General features: G+C 44.8%; 1 protein-coding gene and 1 long non-coding RNA gene across 4 annotated transcripts in view; one reads left to right on the top strand and one right to left on the bottom strand.

The window, feature by feature from the left end:
- LOC142560222 (uncharacterized) overlaps positions 1-20,869 on the top strand; it is an 81,236-nt gene that overhangs the window by 30,582 nt on the left and 29,785 nt on the right. The window contains exon 3 of one of the 2 annotated variants that reach the window (XR_012823322.1): positions 9,526-9,542. The exons of the other annotated variant lie outside the window; for it this stretch is intronic. This is a non-coding gene — a long non-coding RNA (uncharacterized LOC142560222). Of the gene's footprint in view, positions 1-9,525; positions 9,543-20,869 lie in introns of those variants that run through there. 2 annotated transcript variants of the gene reach the window in all.
- The window catches only part of LOC142560221 (neprilysin-1-like), a 57,938-nt gene that overhangs the window by 29,832 nt on the left and 7,237 nt on the right, over positions 1-20,869 (bottom strand). For both annotated transcript variants that reach the window (XM_075672168.1, XM_075672169.1), the window contains 6 exons: positions 19,779-19,859; positions 17,643-17,851; positions 16,799-16,993; positions 7,669-7,755; positions 7,166-7,296; positions 571-796 (listed from right to left, as the gene is read on the bottom strand). In XM_075672168.1, coding sequence (XP_075528283.1) covers positions 571-796; positions 7,166-7,296; positions 7,669-7,755; positions 16,799-16,993; positions 17,643-17,851; positions 19,779-19,859 — 929 coding nt within the window. The remainder of the gene's footprint in view (positions 1-570; positions 797-7,165; positions 7,297-7,668; positions 7,756-16,798; positions 16,994-17,642; positions 17,852-19,778; positions 19,860-20,869) is intronic.

Below are 20,869 nucleotides of genomic sequence, written 5' to 3'. Positions count from 1 at the left end.
TGCAACGATGAAGCCAAAGCAGCAGTCCGACGGTGTTTCCACAGTCAGCTGGACGAATTCTACCGCAGCGGATTCTCAAATTTAGTGCTGCGATGGGGCAAATGTCTGAAGTAGTGTGGGCACTATGTGGAAGAATAGTGTAAGGTACGCAGAATAGTACGTACATTTGTAATGGTCTGTATGAGCCTTGCTTCGGCTAATAAAAAGTAGACGCAAGGACTTCCCGATTCACCATGGTGTATTGTGATTGGGCGACACAGCGGTGAAATGTGTAACAGTATAATAAGGTGGCGGTAGAGACATGCGAGAAACGTTTGCAAATTGTCTCGTTTCACGACTTCATGGTAGCCATTTGTAAAAATTTGCATGGCTGTGGGGCATAAAAATGAATAATCCCTGCATGCCGCGGGTGTTGACACTTTCGCGTGGAATTCCTCAGACGAGATTCGTTTGTATTTACCATATTGGGCGGTAGTGGACGCCCGCTAGGAAGCGTAGTTTAGCTTGTAAGTACAATACAAAGGGCTACGTGAAGTGACAACTCCTATCAAGAATTACGCTGGACGTTACCTCTCTCTTAGCTTGTTCGCTAAACTTGTGCTGCACGTAGAGGTTGCCGATGATCTCTGGCATCAAACCCTTCACGGAACCGATGCACCGTTCCCACCTTGGCTTTTGAACGCTAACTCCGGCTTTAACTTTCACTAGCTCGAAGGTAGCATTCCTGAATTCTTTCGATGCTGCCGCCGCCCACCTGAGCATAAGTTTCAGCCCAGCATAGTTGTACAGCATGTTCCTGTAAAGAAGAACGGAGCGTGATAGATTTTCTGTCAGTGCATGTAATTAACATTTCTGTGTCTCTTATTCGATCGCGCGAAGCGTCATAAAGACTGCACACATCTAGCACAGAAAAATCTACGTAGCTTTAGTTTTAGGATGAGAAGTGTACGGGCACTCTAGGCTCATTGACGGGGCCACCACGCCGTCTCAAGTATCCCTTGCCCGTGCAGCCGAGCGCGTACATGGCCGGCGCGCCGTGTGTTGACAGAGGGATCTGCCAGAGAGCGCTAGAGCTTAAAGGCAACAATGCGAGGGCGAGTCGAGAAGCTTGGTGACTTGGCGTATGCAGCCTTCCTGCGCGCCCAGTGTTGGCGATCGCGTGATCTGGAGAGTTTGGGAGGTGCGGCACAGTCAAAAAGGGACGCGAGCGGAGCGCCGGAGTGATGCACTCAGTATTTTAAAGCTATCGCTTTGGAAATACCAAGCGCAGTTCTTTTGACAAAAGACTTGTCATATGAGTTGGCAACAAATCAGGGCATTGTAGGTGATATCCGGTCTTTCGTAGTTCTTATTCAAGTGTTAATAGTGCGAATTGAGGAAATAGTTTGTGAACATTAATATTGTACGCAAAATTGCGTACGCAAATTTTGCTGTGCTTTTCTCACGGTTGTTTTCTCGGGAACTACGTTCGTTGGGGACGACGACGAAGCGTCTTTTGATACAGCGCTGTTCTTTCTAGCTCCGGTTTATTTCTGGGAAAACCTAAGTTCATCCGCTGGTCCTCGCTCCCTGCTCAGTCGTAATAGAAGTGGACGACCCCGCACGTCCGCCGGCGACGGGGGCGTCAGCGGCGGCCGCCTCCAGGAAGCGGATCGGTCAGCAGAGCGACACCGACAGCGAGGACACCCATGTCTACTCTCTCAGCAGTGAGGACACTTCCGATGACGACTTCCAGCTTGTGCAGAGCCGCAGAGCGAAGAGAAGGAACACCAGGACGTCCTCATCGTCAAGCACGCAAACAGTTAGACGCAGAGGCCGGACGCCAATACCATCATACTTTTGCCCCTGCTTCCCAACGTCAACATGAAGCTACTTAACAGGCAATCTGTGTCGATGTCACTGGAAGCCCTGGTGCCAAATGAAATATCGGGCATTCCAGTGAACACCTGAAAAAATCTTCTGGCGGTTGATGTCCAGCATGCGGCTGCTTTGACCACTCTACGCAGCGTAACAGACCTAGATGGCATTCAGGTGCGCTCTTACATCCCTCTGGGATCTGACGTAGTCACCGACGTTATCTACGACGTAGACGTCGCCATCCTTAATAACGACTTGCCGATTCTTATCAACCCAGCCAATGATGAGGTCATCGTTGATGTTAAGCGGCTAGGCAGTTCACGCAGCGTGAAAATAGCATTCAAGGGTAAATATATACCCTCGCATGTTAAGGTGGGACACTTCAGACATGCAGTGCGGCCGTTCATTGCGAAACCTCTTCAGTCCCGCAAATGCATGAAACTAGGATACGTGAGCAGCGTCTGCGAAAATCAGGCAGCATGCCCCTACTGCGGAGAGCTCCACGCTGCAGATAAATGTGGCGCGACTGTAGTGAAGTGTTCAAACCGCGGAGGATCACATGAAGCTTCATCGAAGAAATGCCCACATATTAAGAAGGAAATGGCCGTCCTGAAAGAGATGCCGAGAGATCATTCATCTCATCGCGAAGCCGCCGGAAAAGTCCGGAAGCGACGTTCACGTCGCCGGCGCTCCTCAAGGAAGGCTCCTCAAGGAAGGCGCATGCCACTTCCTACAACACCACCTCCTTCTCCACCGCCTAGGACAGACAATGTGGAAAGGACCGCGAAGAGCAAGTACACTGAGAAGACCACATCTGCCGAATCTTGGCCGGCTCTACCAAAACGACAACATTCACCAACAGAATCACAGCAAACTTTCGCTGGACAACCCCTGACGTCTACTGTCGGCGATTTGTGCGACCAAGACAGGCAGGCGGCTGATATGCCGCAATCGCTAATTAATACAATGCGCATTATACTGAGCAAGCTGCAAACACCAGCAGCTCGAAGCGCTCTGCAAATACTGGATGCACTAAATCCAGTGCTTACTAGCATCGTTTAAGCATCATGGCTCGACTAATAGTCCCCTTCCGCACTGAACTTAAAAGTGCGTCGATCTTTCAATGGAATGCCAAGGGTCTAAGGACCCGTATATCAGACTTTCGCCAATTCATTTTCGCAAATCGCTTCCCCATACTGGTCATTTGCGAACCAAATACATCAACTCCACTCAGACTGTCCGGTTATGAATTTTTCGTCTCGTCCACATGCAGTGCGAGCACGAAAGTGATCATCTACATCCGCACGGACTTAACATATGTCGTTAACGCGATAGAGCCTCATGACGACAACCAATATGTCTGCCTAAATGTCCAAAAGAAAAATGTGTCATTTACACTAATTGGAGCCTATATATCCCCAGCGGGTGACTTTGACGGCGAACGACTTAAGAAAATATTACTAATGAACAATGGCCCCTGGGTTATCACAGGTGACTTCAACGCGCATCACCAGCTATGGGGAAGCACTAAAATTGACTCCAAGGGCAGGAGCCTTGCCTCCTCTGCTGCCGACCATGATTTGTGCTCTGTGAATGACGGCAGCCCTACATTTCTGCGAGGCACGACCTACAGTAGCTGCTTGGACTTAACTTTGGTGTCGCGGTGCTTTGCCTCGAGCGTCCAATGGTTTACGGACATAGAAACATATGGACGCGACCACATTGCAACATACATAAAGATTAGAGGAGTTGAGCAACGCTCCTCTGCTGTCTTGCGTACAATTGATTGGTCAAAATTTAAGAAGGATATGGATGACACATGTCGGGAAGGCCTCTCACACACTATCGAAGACGCAATCGCAGAGGCATTGAAAACATCCATTTGCTAGTTTACAAGGTCAACAAGGCGAACAGACTTGGACATGGAACTGGAGAGGCTGCGTGCGGCACGCCGACAGGCGGAGAGGAGGTATCGGCGCACGAAGTCCGTCTTGGATCTGAGGGCTTCACGACGCATACAAAAGAAAATCCAGCGTCGCATGGATAAATTGGAAGATAAGCGATGGAAAACATTCTTTCAGTCGCTTGATCCCCGAAAATCGCTCTAGCACATGCGGAGAACGGTTAGGAGTCTTCGCTCATCTCCGCATCAAAGGAAGCTCTTCGCTGCTCTGGCCCTCTACCAAGTCCGCTCGGAGCTTCAAGTGGCTGAAGGGTTCTGTGCAGGGGTTGCTGGGCCCGTAGCCATCATTACTGATGCAGCATTGAATGACATCCCTGAGGCACCTGTACCAGAAATGAACGTGCTATTTTCAATCGAAGAGCTCGATGCTGCGTTGGCGACCTGCAGGCGTTCTTCGTCACCAGGACCTGATGGCATCACGTATGCTGCCCTATGCCACCTTGGACATGACGCACGTGATGAGCTGCTCAACAACTACAAAGAGTCTTGGCAGAACGGCGCCGTTCCTAAACAATGGAAATCGAGCCGCTTGATCCCCATTATGAAACCTGGAAAGTCTCCGCTTGAGATCTCATCATATTGTCCGATTGCGCTTTCGAGCTGCGTCGGCAAAGTGATGGAAAGAATGATTCTTGCTTGATTGGAATGGTACCTAGAACGATTCAACATCTATCCGGACGCCATGACAGGCTTTCTTCGAGGTCGCACGTCCATCGACAACGTCATTGACATCGTCACATGGGTCCAAAATCAAGAAAGTCTCAAGCGCCTATCTGCGACACTTTTTCTGGATATAAAAGGAGCATACGACAACGTCGCCCATGAGGCCATACTAAACTCTCTTGAGGCTGTTGGAGTTGGTGGCCGGATGTATCAATGAATTCGGGACTATTTGACTGAGAGGCGTTTTTTCTTACAGACCGAAGACGGCCCAACTTCAGACCATTACATCTGCCGTGGTGTGCCGCAGGGTGGAGTGTTGAGCCCTATTTTATTCAACCTCGTCCTGGTAGGACTAGCGGATTACCTACCGCAGACAGTACATGTCTCAATATACGCCGACGGCATTTGCATCTGGGCCTCTGCGGTGACTCGACGTCAGCTAAGAGCCGGGCTTCAGCGGGCGGCAACCATGACGGCTTATCTCCGAGAACAAGGCCTCAGTGTGTCTACTGAAAAGTGCGCATTACTTGGTTTTACGCGGAAACCAATGTCGTATCCTGTTACCATCAATGGTCAAGCTGTATTCTATGTTAAGACGCATCGCTTTCTGGGCGTCATCATTGACCGCAACCTCTCGTGGAGCCCTCACTGCGTCTATCTGAAGAAGAAGGTACTCGCCATTGCTCAGGTCTTCAAATTTCTATGCGGGAAAGCTGGGGTACACCAGTCCATTCTATGTTGCAGCTGTACAGGGTTTTGTTTCTCGGACTGCTACGTTACAGCCTACCAGTGTTGTCAAATGCATGCAAGACGAACTTTCGTGCCTTGGAGAGCATACAAGGTCAAGCCCTACGCACGTGTTTAGGGCTGCCTCGGTGCACCTCAACAGCAGCAACAATCGCCATCGCAGGAGACCATACAATCCAGACACATGTAGCTGTCGACTCTCAGAGCGCACATTCCCCATCTGTCAAGGATCACCGACCATCATCTGGCCTTCCTACCAGCCGAGAGACCTCGAGCGACCTTTTCACGAGGGATTAGCGCTCATCAAGAGTGCATACCGGCATCTTTTACACCGGTGGCGAAGCCTTCCTCTCCCCTGTGGTGCCTGCGACAGCCTCAAGTGAATTTTGCTATTCCGGGAATTGCAAAAACGTCCAATCATCCATTGCCGGCTCTGAAGCAACTTACGCTCCTATGCACCAGACGTATCATGACCGCATACATATATATATATACAGATGGTTCGACCTCACCTACCAGCTCAACTGCCGCATTCGTCGTTCCAGCCAAGAACGTTACAGTTAAATTCAAATTGTCGCACACGACTACATCTACATCGGCAGAACTTGCAGCTCTCCATGCCGCTAAGATGTACATCACCGAAGAGCCAATAGAGAAATGGGTCGTATTTTGTGACTCTAAGACAGCCCTTCACAGCATCAAGTCCGCATTACGTCACAGAACTTACGAGCAAATGACATCTGAAATCAGGGAACTGCACCACCATGCTCTGGAAAGAGGACACCACATAATATTTCAGTGGATTCCTGCTCACTGTGGCATCGTCGGCAACAACCTAGCTGACAAGGCTGCCCGGTGTGCCCACGAAGATACCAAGACGCGTCCGACACCTTTGGCGAGGTCGGACGCTGCCAGAGAACTTCGCCTACTTGCGCGCAAGAAGTCCCAAGATCTCTGGATTTCAAGTGGCTTCAATTGCAGATTACGTAAACTGGACCCCACGCTACGGCTACAACTGCCATCTAGCCTTTCTCGCGGCGAAGCAACCTTGTTGTGTCGCTTGTGGCTGGGAGTGGCGTTCACGAACGCATACTCCTACCGTATGGGAATGGCCGAGAGCCCGATGTGCGACTCCTGTGGGTGCGAGGAGACCATCGAGCACCTATTGTGTACCTGCCCTCGCTACGATGTCCAACGCCTCTCTCTGCGGGCAACTTTACGCAGACTGGACTCGAGACCGTTCACCGAGTCAAAGATACTCGGACCGTGGCCACACCCGTCACTGGCTCGAAAAGCGATTCGTGCACTAGTGCGGTACTTGAAGTGCACGGGCTTAACAGACCGTTTATAGTGTCATTGTGTGTGGTGTCCCTCCCACACATACTCAGTACTTACTATCTCCCTTTCTTCCTCTTTCTATTCCTCTTTCCCCCACCCCCAGTGTAGGGTAGCAAACCGGATGCTGTTATGGTTGACCTCCCTGCCTTTCCTACCCTTGTTTTCTCTCTCTCTCTACGTTCGTTGGAAGCCGCAATTTACAAACTATGTAATTAATGCACCTGACGCTGAGTCTCTTGAGATTAGTTTTAGTGTTTGTTTCCATGCCGGATATTTGCTGTAAAGCCAAACGAGCATTCCGCATAAATTATACCAGGCTGTTCATTTTAATTTATTGTAGGAAAAGTGCATTCGTATGAAAAAAAAAGATTGCTTGAGTAAGAATTATTTGCACCAATATAGTCAGAACGGGTTACTGGAGTATGCGTTGAACTTTATGAAGTTAAGTTTTTCTGTTACTGAAATAAAAAGCTGTGAATTTCAGCGATAACAGACACCATTCTGTGAATATAGGGTGAATGCGACTAATAAAATTTTTAACAGGACTGAATTTTAACGCGACTTAAATGTAAACACATTAGGGTCATCCGTACTTACGGGTCGGCACATTGCAGAAAGTTGTTTAATTTAGTATAATAATCCAGTGCGTAGAGTTCAATAGTCTCGTTGTCGGCTAGCGTCAGGTTTACCTCACTGAAGAGTCTCTTGAGCAAAACGCGTATGGGTATCTGAAAAGAAAACGGAACAGCGTTGCTACAACTTTGCGATACTGAAGTGCCGTGTTTTGTGGATCCGATGACCCCACATGCAACCCTTAAGAATTTTCGAAAGGGTTCGCTAAAACACCCTATTCGTGCTCGTAAGCACAAACTGTGTAGTACTAAAGTCTGTTGGCCAAATGAACGAAAATACTGAACAGGTAGCGCCGATGTCGTAGGATCTATCTACGCTATCTTGGCCTCACTGTGGGTAAGTGAGATTTTTTGAATGAAAGTAGAAATTTCTCCTTGTTTTTTTTGGTAGTTTTCACTTGGCGCAGTAGTAGCCTCTTGCTGGTGTCCTAAAATAAGATTAGAAGATTGTTAAAACAGAATGCTTACGTAAGTAAAATTATTATGGAGTTCTTCCATGGTTGTTCTACGGTAAATTTTCGTGAGGTCTCGCCTTTCTTCGGGAGGTGCAGTCAGCTGGAAAAGAAAGGCGTGAGCTGAAGCTGAGTGATCATAGCAAACCTGCGCAATGTCAAGGCTATGCCTCCAATTTAAATCCAAGAAAATGCTTAATAAAATATACTTAAACGATTAATTATAAAAAAAAACCGCTTGTGCCGTAGTTCCCTTACGCCTGAGGATTGTAAGGCGGAACGGCGAAGGGATCAACAGAGCGGTTCATTCTTGGCTTACCGGTACATGACGATTTGAGCTTGGCGTATGGAAGGGGTGTTTTAAGGTCTGGGACCTTTTCGAAATACCAATTCAGATAGACAAGCACAGTGCTGTCGACCAATTTTTATTTCCTCCTGAGGCCAATAAATTTCGAGAGCACAGTAAATATACAGAGAATTGCAATTAACAGAGACACACGATATCACGCTGTAGTTTCGGCCCCACGTTTTCTGCAAGTCATCTTCATTGCGGTGCAGTGGAAAGGCACTCTGACACAAGTCTGTATTTAGTCATGGCAAGTGTTTTGAAAATCCCGCGTTGCTCCTCCGTAGCTGTTCAACATCTTGGATTCAGTAAACATGACAGTGAAGTTTATTGTAGTTTCCGGACAGACGACTGCCAATGGAAGCGGGAGCTCGTGCAAATTATTGAAACTCTCCAGCACACTCTCTGAAGGTTTCCTATAGCAGGAACCTGTAGAATTCTCTTGGTTTTGTCAACAAAACTATTTCGCGAGTACACGTGCTCCATACGTTTACAAGAGCCTCCCAGCGTGCTCGATATATCTTATTAAGCGTAGTGACACACACCATTGATGAGGTTGCTGGCTTTGAAAGAAATTACTCAGTGATTACGCGTTCTTCCCAAGTCAGTAAGAACTTTATCGTGCATTTGCTTTAGGGTTTAAACAACATAATCGTGCGTGGTTGGGTTGGTATTACCAACAGAACACTTCAGCAGGTGTGCTAATCTATCTCTAGACCATCGAAACGTGCAGGATAGAGGTTTCTTATGGCGGTAACCGGGCAGAAAAGCGCAAGAAAGCAAACTATGAGCCGAGTTGTATTGCGTGCAAAAGTTCTGGCAGGCATCGCGAGGAAAGCGAACTGCAAGTTTTTAAATCATTTGACATCCGAAAAGTCCAGACAATTATCTACGCATGTCTTTGATATCGCTTCTCCGCAATAAACTAGACTATTCACTCAGTAGGGGGCAGCGCCTTCGTCGCGACAATGTCTACGGGTGTCGGAATAATCCAACCTTTTAAATAGTGCTCTAATTAATTTGCCCATCGAATGCTAAGTATTCGTTAATACAAGTATTTTCTCAATATTTTGCGAATCTTCCAAAATGACAGTCATGTACAATCAAGCGTAAAACTAGAGCAAAACTGCAATAAATTTCATCAGGGATGCCGCAGTATATATACATAACACGAAAGTTTCGTAATGGGGCCCCCTACGTCATTCAGACATTTACTTTTGCTGCTAAACCATCATCACCTGCTCTCCGCAACGAGCCCTAAGTAGACCGGTAAACTGCTTTCTTGGTTCTACGGACGCATTTGTGCTTTTAATACGCAACGCTTTTAACGTATGCCGTAATAAGGTCACCTTGCTAATGCTTCGAATACACTGTGATGTGAAGGTCGTTTTTAGCAATCGATAAAACTGCTGTTTATTCAGGCAACTTTAAAACAGTATTCGATACTCGATTAGATTTTGGCAATATTCGATACGTGTATAATTTGAATTGGAAACCTACTATACCTACAACCTATGACCACCGTAGGCTCGTTGCCGCAAGGGGCCGGTGAGCAGCGTGCCACCATGTCCCCAGCGTCCGAGTCTAGAATGTGCTCGGCTTAGCCGTGTATGGGAAAAAGGCGAAGCCTCTTGGCTAAGCAGAAGCCGAGAATGTGGACCTATAAGGCTCCTCGGCTGGACCAGCACTCTCCTTTGGCTCCCGCTACCCATAGACGGTTCCACCGAATTTACCTGGCCGGGGAAAGCAGCCAGGTGCATTTGCTATACCGCGCTCCACACTTATCTTTCCTATCGACTCACGGCAACCTGTTCTGTCATTTCATCCCTTCCTTTTTCCTTCTTTTCTGGGCATCTAGGGCTAACCCTCTGCGCATTGGTCAACCTTGGACCTTATGCATAGAGTTATAGTGTCCGCGTATGATTAGTGTATTCGACACATTCGATCGATGCGCTCCGTGGTGGGTGACCAACTCGGCTACCGAATAACAAATCAAATATTATAGCTAACAAGACAACTCCCTCTGATCGGCCCCTGAAAAAAAGTTGGTCCGAAGTTAAGGAAGTATTATCACAAAAGTCAGCGGAAGATTTGCCCAGGTTTTTCATTGTGCACGCCATGACCGACGAATCGGTGGCCAAGCTTAACCGCCTTTTCCACCACTAAGAACGTCCGAAACTATGCGGGAAAAAATTTCAAAGCGAAGAGGCAGAGAACCGGTGATTTTCCAGTAGAAATCGAAACCAAAGACCAAGGCACCAAGCTGCTATCCCTGGAAAAGCTCGACGAAATGGAAGTGGAGGTGACACTTCACCACACCTTTGACTACACAAAGCGCGTCATTCTCGAGCAGGAACTTTTGCAACGCACAGATGCAGAGATCCAAGTGTAACTCACTCAACAAGTAGTAATCGCCGCCCACAGAGTCCCAGTGAGAAGTAACAATGTAGAGATAAAGACCAAATATTGTCTCAACTTTCAACAGCACAACTCTACCGGACTCCGTTCACGTAGCACACACATTGCAAGACACGTCCCTAAATCCTAAGCCCTAGGCGATGCTTTAAATGGCAGCGTTTTGTACATGACTCGCTGTTACGCAGGCGAAGGCTTGCATGTGTCACCTGCCGGGAAGATCAACACAGAGAAGACAGATGTGAGCGCACACCCAAATGTATCAATTGGGCAGGCGAACAGGGTGCGGACTCCAGGTCAAGTCCAAACGTGGAACCGAAAAAAAGGAAATCCTGAGCTTATAGACAAAAAGAAAATGTATAATACCCAGAGGGTATAAAACGATCCACCTTTCAAGAGAAGGTTACTTCTGCTGAAGCGGTGAAGCGGGGATTGCAACCGCGCTCAGGTTACGTTGACGCACAGGTCGAGCTGCTGGACCTGATCCCGACATGCAGGTCCCCATCTCATTTACAGAAGCCAGTGGCACAGTCCGCAGGCTTAAAGATATGTGGGAAACATCATGTGATCTCCGCATGAGACCCTTCGTGCCACCATCGGCAGTGGCCTCCGCCGTGACAGGCACCCAGAGGAGCGTCGCTAAACTGGACCTGTCCTCCCACCCCTATAACCAAGTAAATGCAGCTGCGGAGGATATAGAGCTATCTGTAAACCTACCAGCTTCTTTGCTTCCAAGGAACCTCCGCTTTTCTGGTGGTTGTGGTAGTGAGCGCTAAGGAAAATTACCTATAACTTCATCCAGTGAGGAAATGACATAGTTCTTATGGCAAAGTATACGTGTCGATTCGAGCTCATGATCATAGTTACCTTGCGACTACAATCTCTGATGTATAAAGGTGACCGTTTCATTACTTCAGTGGAACTCAACTATGACGATATATGTATGCTGTTAGAGGAACACCGGCCGTACTTATTCTTTGCAGCAGGGTTGAAATCTGGGCCAGTTGGTACATAATTGAACGAAAAAACCAGTCAAAAACACAAAGGACAAGAGGAGAGGTCCAGTCGTTGTGGTGTGAACCTCTCCTCTTGTCCTTTGTGTTTTTGACTGGTTTTTTCGTTCAAGTACTTATTCTGTCTCCAGGAAACACTGTTGAACAGCACACGTAAAAATATATTCAAATATAACAATTTTTCGAAAGGATCGTGTCGGCGGCGTCAGTGGTGGTGCTGCTATTATCGTGAACTCTGGCTAATTCTCAAGAAGCTGAACTTAAGCTCGTTGCTAGAAGCCGTTGCAGCTTGAGTTCAGCTCAACTATCAGACTACTGTAGTGTCTGTCTGTCACCAAATCACTGTTCATCATCTAATGGCCTTCTAGGCGTAATAAAACATCTACCCAAACCTTCCCTGATTCTTCGAGACATGAATGCTCATAACCCTCTATGGGGCAATGAACAGACATACATGAAAAGAGGATCGAACAGCTGCTGAATACAACCAACATTGTTTTGAACACTGATGACCCAAAACACTTTTATACTGTAAACAGAGCGCAATCCTCCATAGATCTGTCACTTGCTTCACCTTGATTGCCTCCTCGACGGAAGTTGGAACAAACCGACTGGAATCTCTTTAACGAATATGCCATAATAGGTCATGCAGATCTCGCACATTTACCTGCGGAAAGAAAATGCGATCATCACCATGGATCACCATGGATGCAGCCTCAAAATGAATTCGCTGTTCCACTGGAAGGTTTTGAAAACATCAAAAAATGGTGATGAAAGGAAGCTAACCGTCAAATAGTAAAGGCGCGAAATAGGGCATGGCAAATCTCCAAACGTTAATAATGATGAATCTCATACCTTTTAACAAGAATAATACTAAAAAGCGATATGTCCGGCGAAAACAAAAAGATGTGCCTTGGAAGAAGTTTGTTTCTGGAGTAAATAGCCATAACTCAGAGTAATTAGTATGGGGAAATATACCTAAGTGCGATGACGAGCACAGGGCACTTACAATTCCTCTGCTTAATAGAAATGACACTTGGAGTACGTTCTTTAAAGATGAGGCCCATATCTTGGGATAACATTTCTAGAAGGTATAGAGGTCCGCAGAACACACAAATTTCTCAAACATACGAAGAACGCCGAGCGTAAGAGCCTTCCACACCCAAGCAAAAGAGAAGAATATACCTTAGTTTACAGTTTGCAATTTGTCATCATGAGTTCCAGTTCGCAATGTCACCGCGGTTGGTCCATACGAAATACATTATAGCATGTTGCAAAATCTTCTTTTTGAGTTATTACTATCGTTCTTTAACCGCATTAGGAATGAAGGTAAACTGCCTAAAGACTTGGAGACCGCAGTAGTAATTCCAATACTTAAGCTGGGAAAAGGCTGGTGCTGTGTAGAAAGATGTCGTTCGATAACTTTGTCCAGCTGTCTCTGCAATAGCTTTGTGTGTCTTGTGAGCACAAGATTAGTTCATTTCTTGGAAAGGGATAAGACAATAAATAAATTTCAGTGTGGTTTCCAACGTCATCGATGTTCAGCTGATCATGGTGCATCTTAAAACACAAATACGGGCCCACGCAATTGCCTAATGCTATCTGTATTTTTTACATCGAAAAAGCATGCTAAGAGGTATGGAATCTTTCAGGCCTTCATGAACAGTGGAATCAGCGGAAACATTCTTTAATGCATCGAATACTTTCTTCCCTTCCGTGCTTTTAGAGTTCCATTGGGAAACACTCTTTCCGAGGTGTCTGCAGTGTTCATTCAAGAAAATGGACTTCCTAAAGGCAGTGTGCTGTCACCCTTTTCTCCCTGTGTAAATGTAACTATTATCATTCCGCTTAGTGAGCAGTACTCATTGTACCTAAATAACGTAGATTATGCACGTAGAACGACAAGTATAATCAACCGCTAATTGTCTCACAAAGTGGGCTGGTGAAAATGCCTTCAGGTTCTCGCCAGGCAAAAGAGCTTCCGTTTGTTTCGCACGCAAACGAGGCCTGCCTCCACAACCCTCCCTTGAATTCTATGGGAAATCATCCCGGTGAAAAGTGAACAAAAGTTTCTGGTGTTGCTCTTTTATTCAAAACGAACATTTGGTCTGCACATTAAGTAGCTGAAGCTCCATACACAGAAATCGTCAAGCACCCTGAAAGTTCTGTCCCACAAAACATGGGGGGTATCTTTATAGTTCAGCCTGACAGCCCACATTCAAGGCACTAGACCCTGTTTTTCATCCTGGCTTAAGCAAAGATTTAGTTGCCTATGGAAGGTCGCCTATTCCAAGCCTGTATGTGGAATGCCATGGAACCATCCTTGCAAATATAAAGAACGTTTTTAACAGGGACATACGCACAAAAGGTCTATTCATTGCGCGATCACCCCTCTAAAGCCATCGTTGAAAATAAACAGCTGACTATTCTTTTCAGGAACAAGTCAACATGCACACCCACAATAGGAATCAGGGCAGCACAAATAGCTCTAGCATGCCATTTGATCTTTCTATAGACACCGTTTTCCCCACATAAACGACATTAAACCCTCTGGTAAAAAGCCAGTCTAATTTACCTTCCTACTGGCCAAATAGTATGAGAAGGCTACTCATCAAGAGTTGCTGCAAAATGTGTTTTTAGAAATTGAAGAACAATATTCTGGCTTTGCAGCTTTCTACACAGATGATTCCAAAAGACACGACCCCGTTGGTGCAGCTGCTGTGCAAAAAAAAAAAAATTACCCGGTCGTGTCAATAAAATTATTCCGAAAGCAAGTGTATAATTCGCTGAAGAATATGGCATACTAATGGCGCTAGAATAAATTAGTAACGGAAATAGCAAAAATGTGGTAATCTGCAGTGACTAGATAAGTGCTCCGTGTGCAATTACCTTGAAACAAAGATCTAAAAACCCTCTCTCAATGTATGTCCTCCAACAACTTCATAAACTTGCAACACGAGCGTCCAGCGTGCATTTTTGTTTGGTTTCAAGCCGTGTTGGAATTACCGCGAACGAGCTTACCGACTTCATAGCATGGAACGCAACCTTGAATAATGCCTGTAAAATGTTACAAATTACCTGCCAGGACTACAAAGTAACAAACGAGTATTGAGGTACAAATGGCAGGTTGAATAGAACCGCGAACAGAATAGTAAATTGCACCTGATTAAACAAAATATAATATAATGGAAAGATCGATCGCTATCATGAAAACCGAGTTTACGAAACAATTCAGGCAAGGTTACAGATCGGACATGCCCACGTAGCTCTTAGTTACTTTCTTTTGGGAGCAGAACCAACTGAATGCGCGCATAGTAGTGGCCCGCTCTCAGTGATACGTATTCTTATAACATGTCCGTTATATGAAACGCACCGCCGCATTCACTTAAAGAAATATTGCATAGCACATACCATTTTCTCCTACTCGTCTGTTATGAAATGACCCCATTTTCCGTTTCGACTACGTCATGAATTATTTAAACAGTACTTGGATTTTATAGAGTAAATATATTTTTTGCGGTTATATATACTCTCTAAAAAGGGCACTGTAGCACCGACAGGAGGAAGGCGTCGAAGCCAAGCTCGGTGGGAGGAAGCTCTCCGACCTCTTGCCATGACAAAACCCAGCTCTTAGGTTCCTTTTAAATCTAGTTTTTTATGGAAATATTTATTCCCGAATTATGCTATAATACGATTATTTTTACGCAGCCTAGCTATATTAAATGGGCCATTAGTATAGCTTTTCATTGCAGCCTTTCCTGATTCCACGCCATTTCAATTAGTATTAGAGACAGATAAGGCGTGTTTTGGTGATATTCGGCCTTAGTTTCCCTCACCCCATTAAACGCCTAACTAAAAATTGTAGGCTCTTTGTTTTTCATCGAATGATTGTGCTCTCGATACATGTCGGCGTAGAGATGGAATAAACTTTAGTCACCGCTCTACTTGTTTATTCTCCTGCTGAAAATTCTTAAAGCCCATTGTCCTAACTTATGTGCAGTGTATTTGGGGTCGTTTTTGTGAATGAAATACCGAAGTAACTGTACTTGGTGCACATTAGTGTTTGTTTACAACTTGCAATGCAGCTGATGACTGTAAACAGTGATAATGAATAAATGCACTCTGCTGAACTAATTTACTACTTGTGAATTCCTGAGGCGTTGAAAGAACCGTATATTCGTAGGCAGAGCGTCCATACTATACAATAAAATGCAATATGGCCCCGCATAAAATTTGGAGGTGGCGACCACGATATGTGGCAGTTTCTTTCTCTCGAGCCCACTGTAGTTCACGCACGCGTAGATGATGGAACTGGTTTTCTACGTATTCTTAATGAACCGCTACTTTCATTTTGATAATTACTGGAAGTGATGTGCCACCATTCTTGTGCAAATATTATGAAAAGCTGAATTTGAACCACTCATTTTTTGTGTATATTCGCATGCATGCAATTCTTGCTCAGCTTATTTGCACAAGGCACATTAAAGAGCAGGTACTCTTGCACTGTAGGTTGCATAGAAATTGAACCCGAATAGGCTGGAAGCCGAATAAACATCTAGGGGAAGTTATGAAATGCACTCTATTCCGTGGAGCCTGTGGGGGGGGGGGGAGGGTTGAGAATGTAATGTAAATTGACCGGAGTGAATAATTTATGTGTACAACAATTTCTACAAAATGCGGTGTGCAATTGATTGTAAGAGGCAAGCAGGAATGAGAACGTTTAATCCCCGTCAACTAGAGCGTAAATCGCCTGACAACTTTGAGTACATTCACAGCGATGTTAGGCAGCCTGTGCACTTTACTCTGCCGCTCATAAAAGTCCGTTTCAATCGGCAATTTCTTCGGCCGTGGCATCGCCAAGAAAAGGCGAGTAGCGAACTTGCGCCTGTCTCGTTCCATAACGCTTCTCTGGTGTAATGAAATTTCCTGGCGCACTGGGCATGTAGCTCTGCTACAGGTTTTGAATGGGGGCTCGCTGCGCCCGGCACTCTATCACGTCAACCTTCGCGGGACGGGAATAAAAGGAGCGCATTTATGCCGGCAAGTGGGAAATGTTTTGAGCTCGCATGTGATGACAACGTAATATTGCCCTTTGAATTGACTCAAGGTGCTTGCGATTTTCTTTTTTTTGCTTGCTTAAATGGTCTCTGGTAGTACGTTGTCAGCCATGCTTGATTCTCAGCTTTCGGGTGTGTGAATGCTGTCTTCTGCCGAGCGTTGCTCTAAATGTTGATTCCCTTTTGGCTTATAGAACTGCGCTTGAAATTTGGTACAAATACCATACCCAGTGAAACGCAATGAGCAACACATAAGTTTGGAGGCATTAACTGGGCCTGAGCAAAGTTTTATCACAATAGTGAATGTATGCTTACATTGGCTAGCTGTCCTTCGAAAGCCAGAAGCCGTTCGGAAAGCTCGGTGATGTTGTCGTCGCTAAGGTTAGGCTTCATGAACTTCATCGTGACTTGAATGACGGTCTTGTAAGCAGCGATCATTGGTCTGCTGTACTTCGCAGTTTGATTGATCAGCTGATTTCTCCCCACCCAGGAGAAACCTATCTGGTCAAGCTGAAACACCAAACATTTTAATCACGAACCGTGCTGTGTAGAGTTTAATAAAACAGTAGTGTACTCGCTTTTTGAAATTCTAATTATAATATGCTCTAAAGCGTAAGATACTAGATCTGCCCAGCAATCACTAAACATTTGAATTTAGCAAGTATACGTAAAACCTCGAAAATTATTACGATTTTCAAACCTTTTTTGCACACGCACACGTGCATGGACCAGCAATCAACATGGGCTATTATTGCCTAACAATGATTAGTGGTCCCTTTTTGTGGCTTGTTGTTTCCTTTACATTATTTGACCATGGTTGTGGGTACGACGTTGCTAGTTCTACTTACATTTCTTTATACTACGTTTTGAAGTTGTACGGCATATCGCAGAAACGCACGACGAATGGTTATTGCCACTGGTGTTGAATATGTGTAGCAGGAGAAGATTGCTAAGATTGCTTTAGTTCCATTTTTGTCTCAACAGGCTGTTCAAATGTAGCATATTGATTAGACAAACTAGACCCCGCAGAAGGGTAGGCCACTGAGGGTTCATCAGCTGTCACCTCTGACACCGCTGCTCTGCCATATGTTACAGAACTTTGCGTATGCGCTGTAGAAGCATAATAGCAATGATTCTTTTTTTGCCGATATCGATGTACCTGAATAACGTGACTGGCAAGCTCACGGATATCTCTTGAAACACCAACGCTAAGGATGGATGACATTCCAGTCTTGATGATCACGTCAGTGATATTACTTGGCTCCTCGCTGATATTTGCGTCCTGGCCAATTCTCGGCCAGTCGCGAAGTCCTGAAGAGTTCAGCATTTCGAACATCACATCTTGTCGATCGTCCAGATCTGGTACAGCTGGAAGGAGAAATATGCGTACGTGGCGATAATTCATTCAATCTTTCAAACTTCATTTTATAAGCGCAACGACATACGCCCATTGTAATTTTTGGTCTACCCGCCGTGGTTTCTCAGTGGCTATGGTGTTGGGCTGCTGAGCACGAGGTCGCGGGATGAAATCCCGGCCACGGCGGCCGCATTTCGATGGGGGCGAAATGCGAAAACACCCATGTACTTAGATTTTGGTGCACGTTAAAGAACCCCAGGTGGTCAAAATTTCCGGAGTCCTCCACTACGGCGTGCCTCATAATCAGAAAGGGGTTTTGGCACGTAAAACTCCCTAATTTTAATGTACTTTTTGCTCGCAATGCTGTAACTTGGTAGTGTAATTCTACACATTTTTCCATACATAACTGGCTCAGTGAATAAAACGCAATAACGGGACGGCATGGCTCACAGCGCTTTCTACGCCCCCGTTGAGCACTGGGCAAGTGCTGGGGAGCCAATTGCAGTCGCAATGCATAACAAGAATACGTTCGCTGTAATTGAATACCAAAATGCATGAGCTCGGTGTGTACCAAACGCCCACCGGTGACGCAAGAAACGCTGGTAACCATGTGCTGCGGGTGTCTCGTTTGCGTCACTGAACACTGTTCAAGATGTGTATCCACATGCTAGCAGACAAGTTGCGAATTTTGTTTATAAAAATTCATGATGAACCTGTTCATTGCGGCTTATCAAGTTCTTGTCGGACCCATGAGGTTCCTTGCAACTTCGCGGCTTGGTCCTTGTGCGGGCTAATTTACGTGTTTGAGATGGGTCAAACATTGTAAAGGTGGAAAGTGATAAAATTTCTGGAAGCTTTTAATCGCGTTGAGCGATAGAGTACCCTACAGACAGATAGTGCTCCTTTAAGCGGGTAAATACGATACCTACTCTAAAGCAGCCTGAAACGCATTTCGAGAAAACCTCATGCAGGGTTTGTGACATCCAGCGAGCTCGAGATAATTCATGTGGGCAACGTAAAGATATGCGAAAGACAGGACTTTTTTTTTAGAGAATGAACTGAAGATTGTGAAGGCACTCTGCAGAAGAAGCCTGATATCTCAGCAGTTCAAAATCAAGCTTTAATCAATTGAACTATACAGATGAAGAATGAAACTTCAACGATTAAGTCGGAACTTATTTTTTTTATTTTGGACCACACGGAGGCGAAATACTAAAATATTATGTACTGAATTTCCAATTCGGAATGAGTGTTGAATAGTCCAAGGCTCGCGCTTGAGCCGTTCGAGTGTAATCTAAACAAGTGAATATTTAAGGACCAAGAAAAATTAAAGCTTGCAGTTGAGAGTGTGAGTGATTCATACGTCGAAACCTTGGGGGAGGCGTTATAAGTGCGCGACGTCCAAAAGTTCATTTTTTTGCTTGCACTGCCTACAAATGTTCAAATATCTTATGCAGGCGTGCAATGCCCTGCCGTTATATAGTAATCAGGAATTAGGCATTCACATGCAGTTTTCTTGCCAAAATAAGTAGCTTCATCATATTATAAATACATTAACAACGGATGACTCGGCTACCTATCTTCCAGTTTTCTATCCTTTACGCCGGTATAGTATTTGCGATGTCAGCACGCACAATACATCTTCTACTTCAGAAGTAATGCCGGCTAAATTGTCTCTAGGAACTTTTTTGTTTCAGAGTTTATTTATCACTTGGAGGATATGAATGGGCTCTTCTAATTGAACTTAGCTTTGAAGTGGACGGATATGCCACGCTTACATGAGAACTATGTATGGAATGTATCATTGTTGGGTTTCAGCAGATTATTTCGCCTCAACATTTACTTCTGTTGTGACACCATTAGATTAATATCGCTTTAATGTTAAAATAGTTATAATAAATTATAAGGAAATAAGGGAGTTCTGAATATGGTACTCACCCACACAGGCATTGTAGAAAAGAGCTGCCTTGTCTATTATAGTTTGATTCTCACCAACGAGGGTAATGTTGCCTAGGAGATCTAAGCATAAAAGAAAACATTATTTCAAATACTGCTAACACCAATGATTGGAGTTGTGGCTGAGTGGCGCAAACATAAGAAATACGTGAGAAATAAGATATTCTAGCTTGTCACCCAATATATATATATATATATATATATATATATATATATATATATATATATATATATATATATATATATATATATATATATATATAGTGACAGACATCCGCACAGATATGAATATTACTAAGACATCATCTTCACCAAAAACACAATGGAAATAATCAGGGGAACAAAAATAAGAAAGAAAAAGTTCGTGCCGAAAGAAAGCACCTCATAGTCCCAAAAGATAACGAAATATGTCTAATTCTGTTTGTTCGCTTATATTAGCGTTAAGACCGTCACGCTCAACTACTGTTCGTGGAAAGAAGGAGTATTTAAAGGTATTGTTTCGGTATTTAAAGGGAACTATGGTGTAAATTGATGTCGGCACCGTGTAGCATATCCAAAGAAAGCATATCTTTATTGTCTGGCTATTAAGCAGTCCGTTGACTATTTTGAAGATAAAAGTCAAACAGGCCACACGTTTTCTCTCTGATAGGCGCTTATATTAGCTTTCGCTATTAGTCGTGAAATGGATGTTCGCCCATAACTGTTGAAAATTAACTATAATGCCTTATTTGTACTCTTTCAAATTTGTTAACATTGCCTTTTGTAAAGGGGTTCCAAACAACATTTGCGTAATAGTGTATTGGTATTATAAAAAAAACTTCAGTGCAAGAAGTTTAGTGCGGCTTGACACCTCACGAAAAGAACGTTTCAATAAATAAAGTTTAGGTATTGCCTTATTACACATCTGAGTAATATGCTGATTCCACTTAAGATCATCTTTGAAGAGGAGACCAAGATATTTAACATCCCCAACATGAGGGAGTAAGTGTGCAATCGCTGTCTAAGAAAAACTTAAAGGATGTTTCTTATTAGTTGGGGGCATAATTAAACATTTCTGGTAACTAACAGACATC

This window comes from Dermacentor variabilis, chromosome 10 (genome assembly GCF_050947875.1).
Source record: "Dermacentor variabilis isolate Ectoservices chromosome 10, ASM5094787v1, whole genome shotgun sequence".
Lineage (NCBI taxonomy): Eukaryota > Metazoa > Arthropoda > Arachnida > Ixodida > Ixodidae > Dermacentor > Dermacentor variabilis.
Note: the sequence above shows the minus strand (reverse complement) of the source record. Positions and strands in the feature narration are given on the sequence as shown.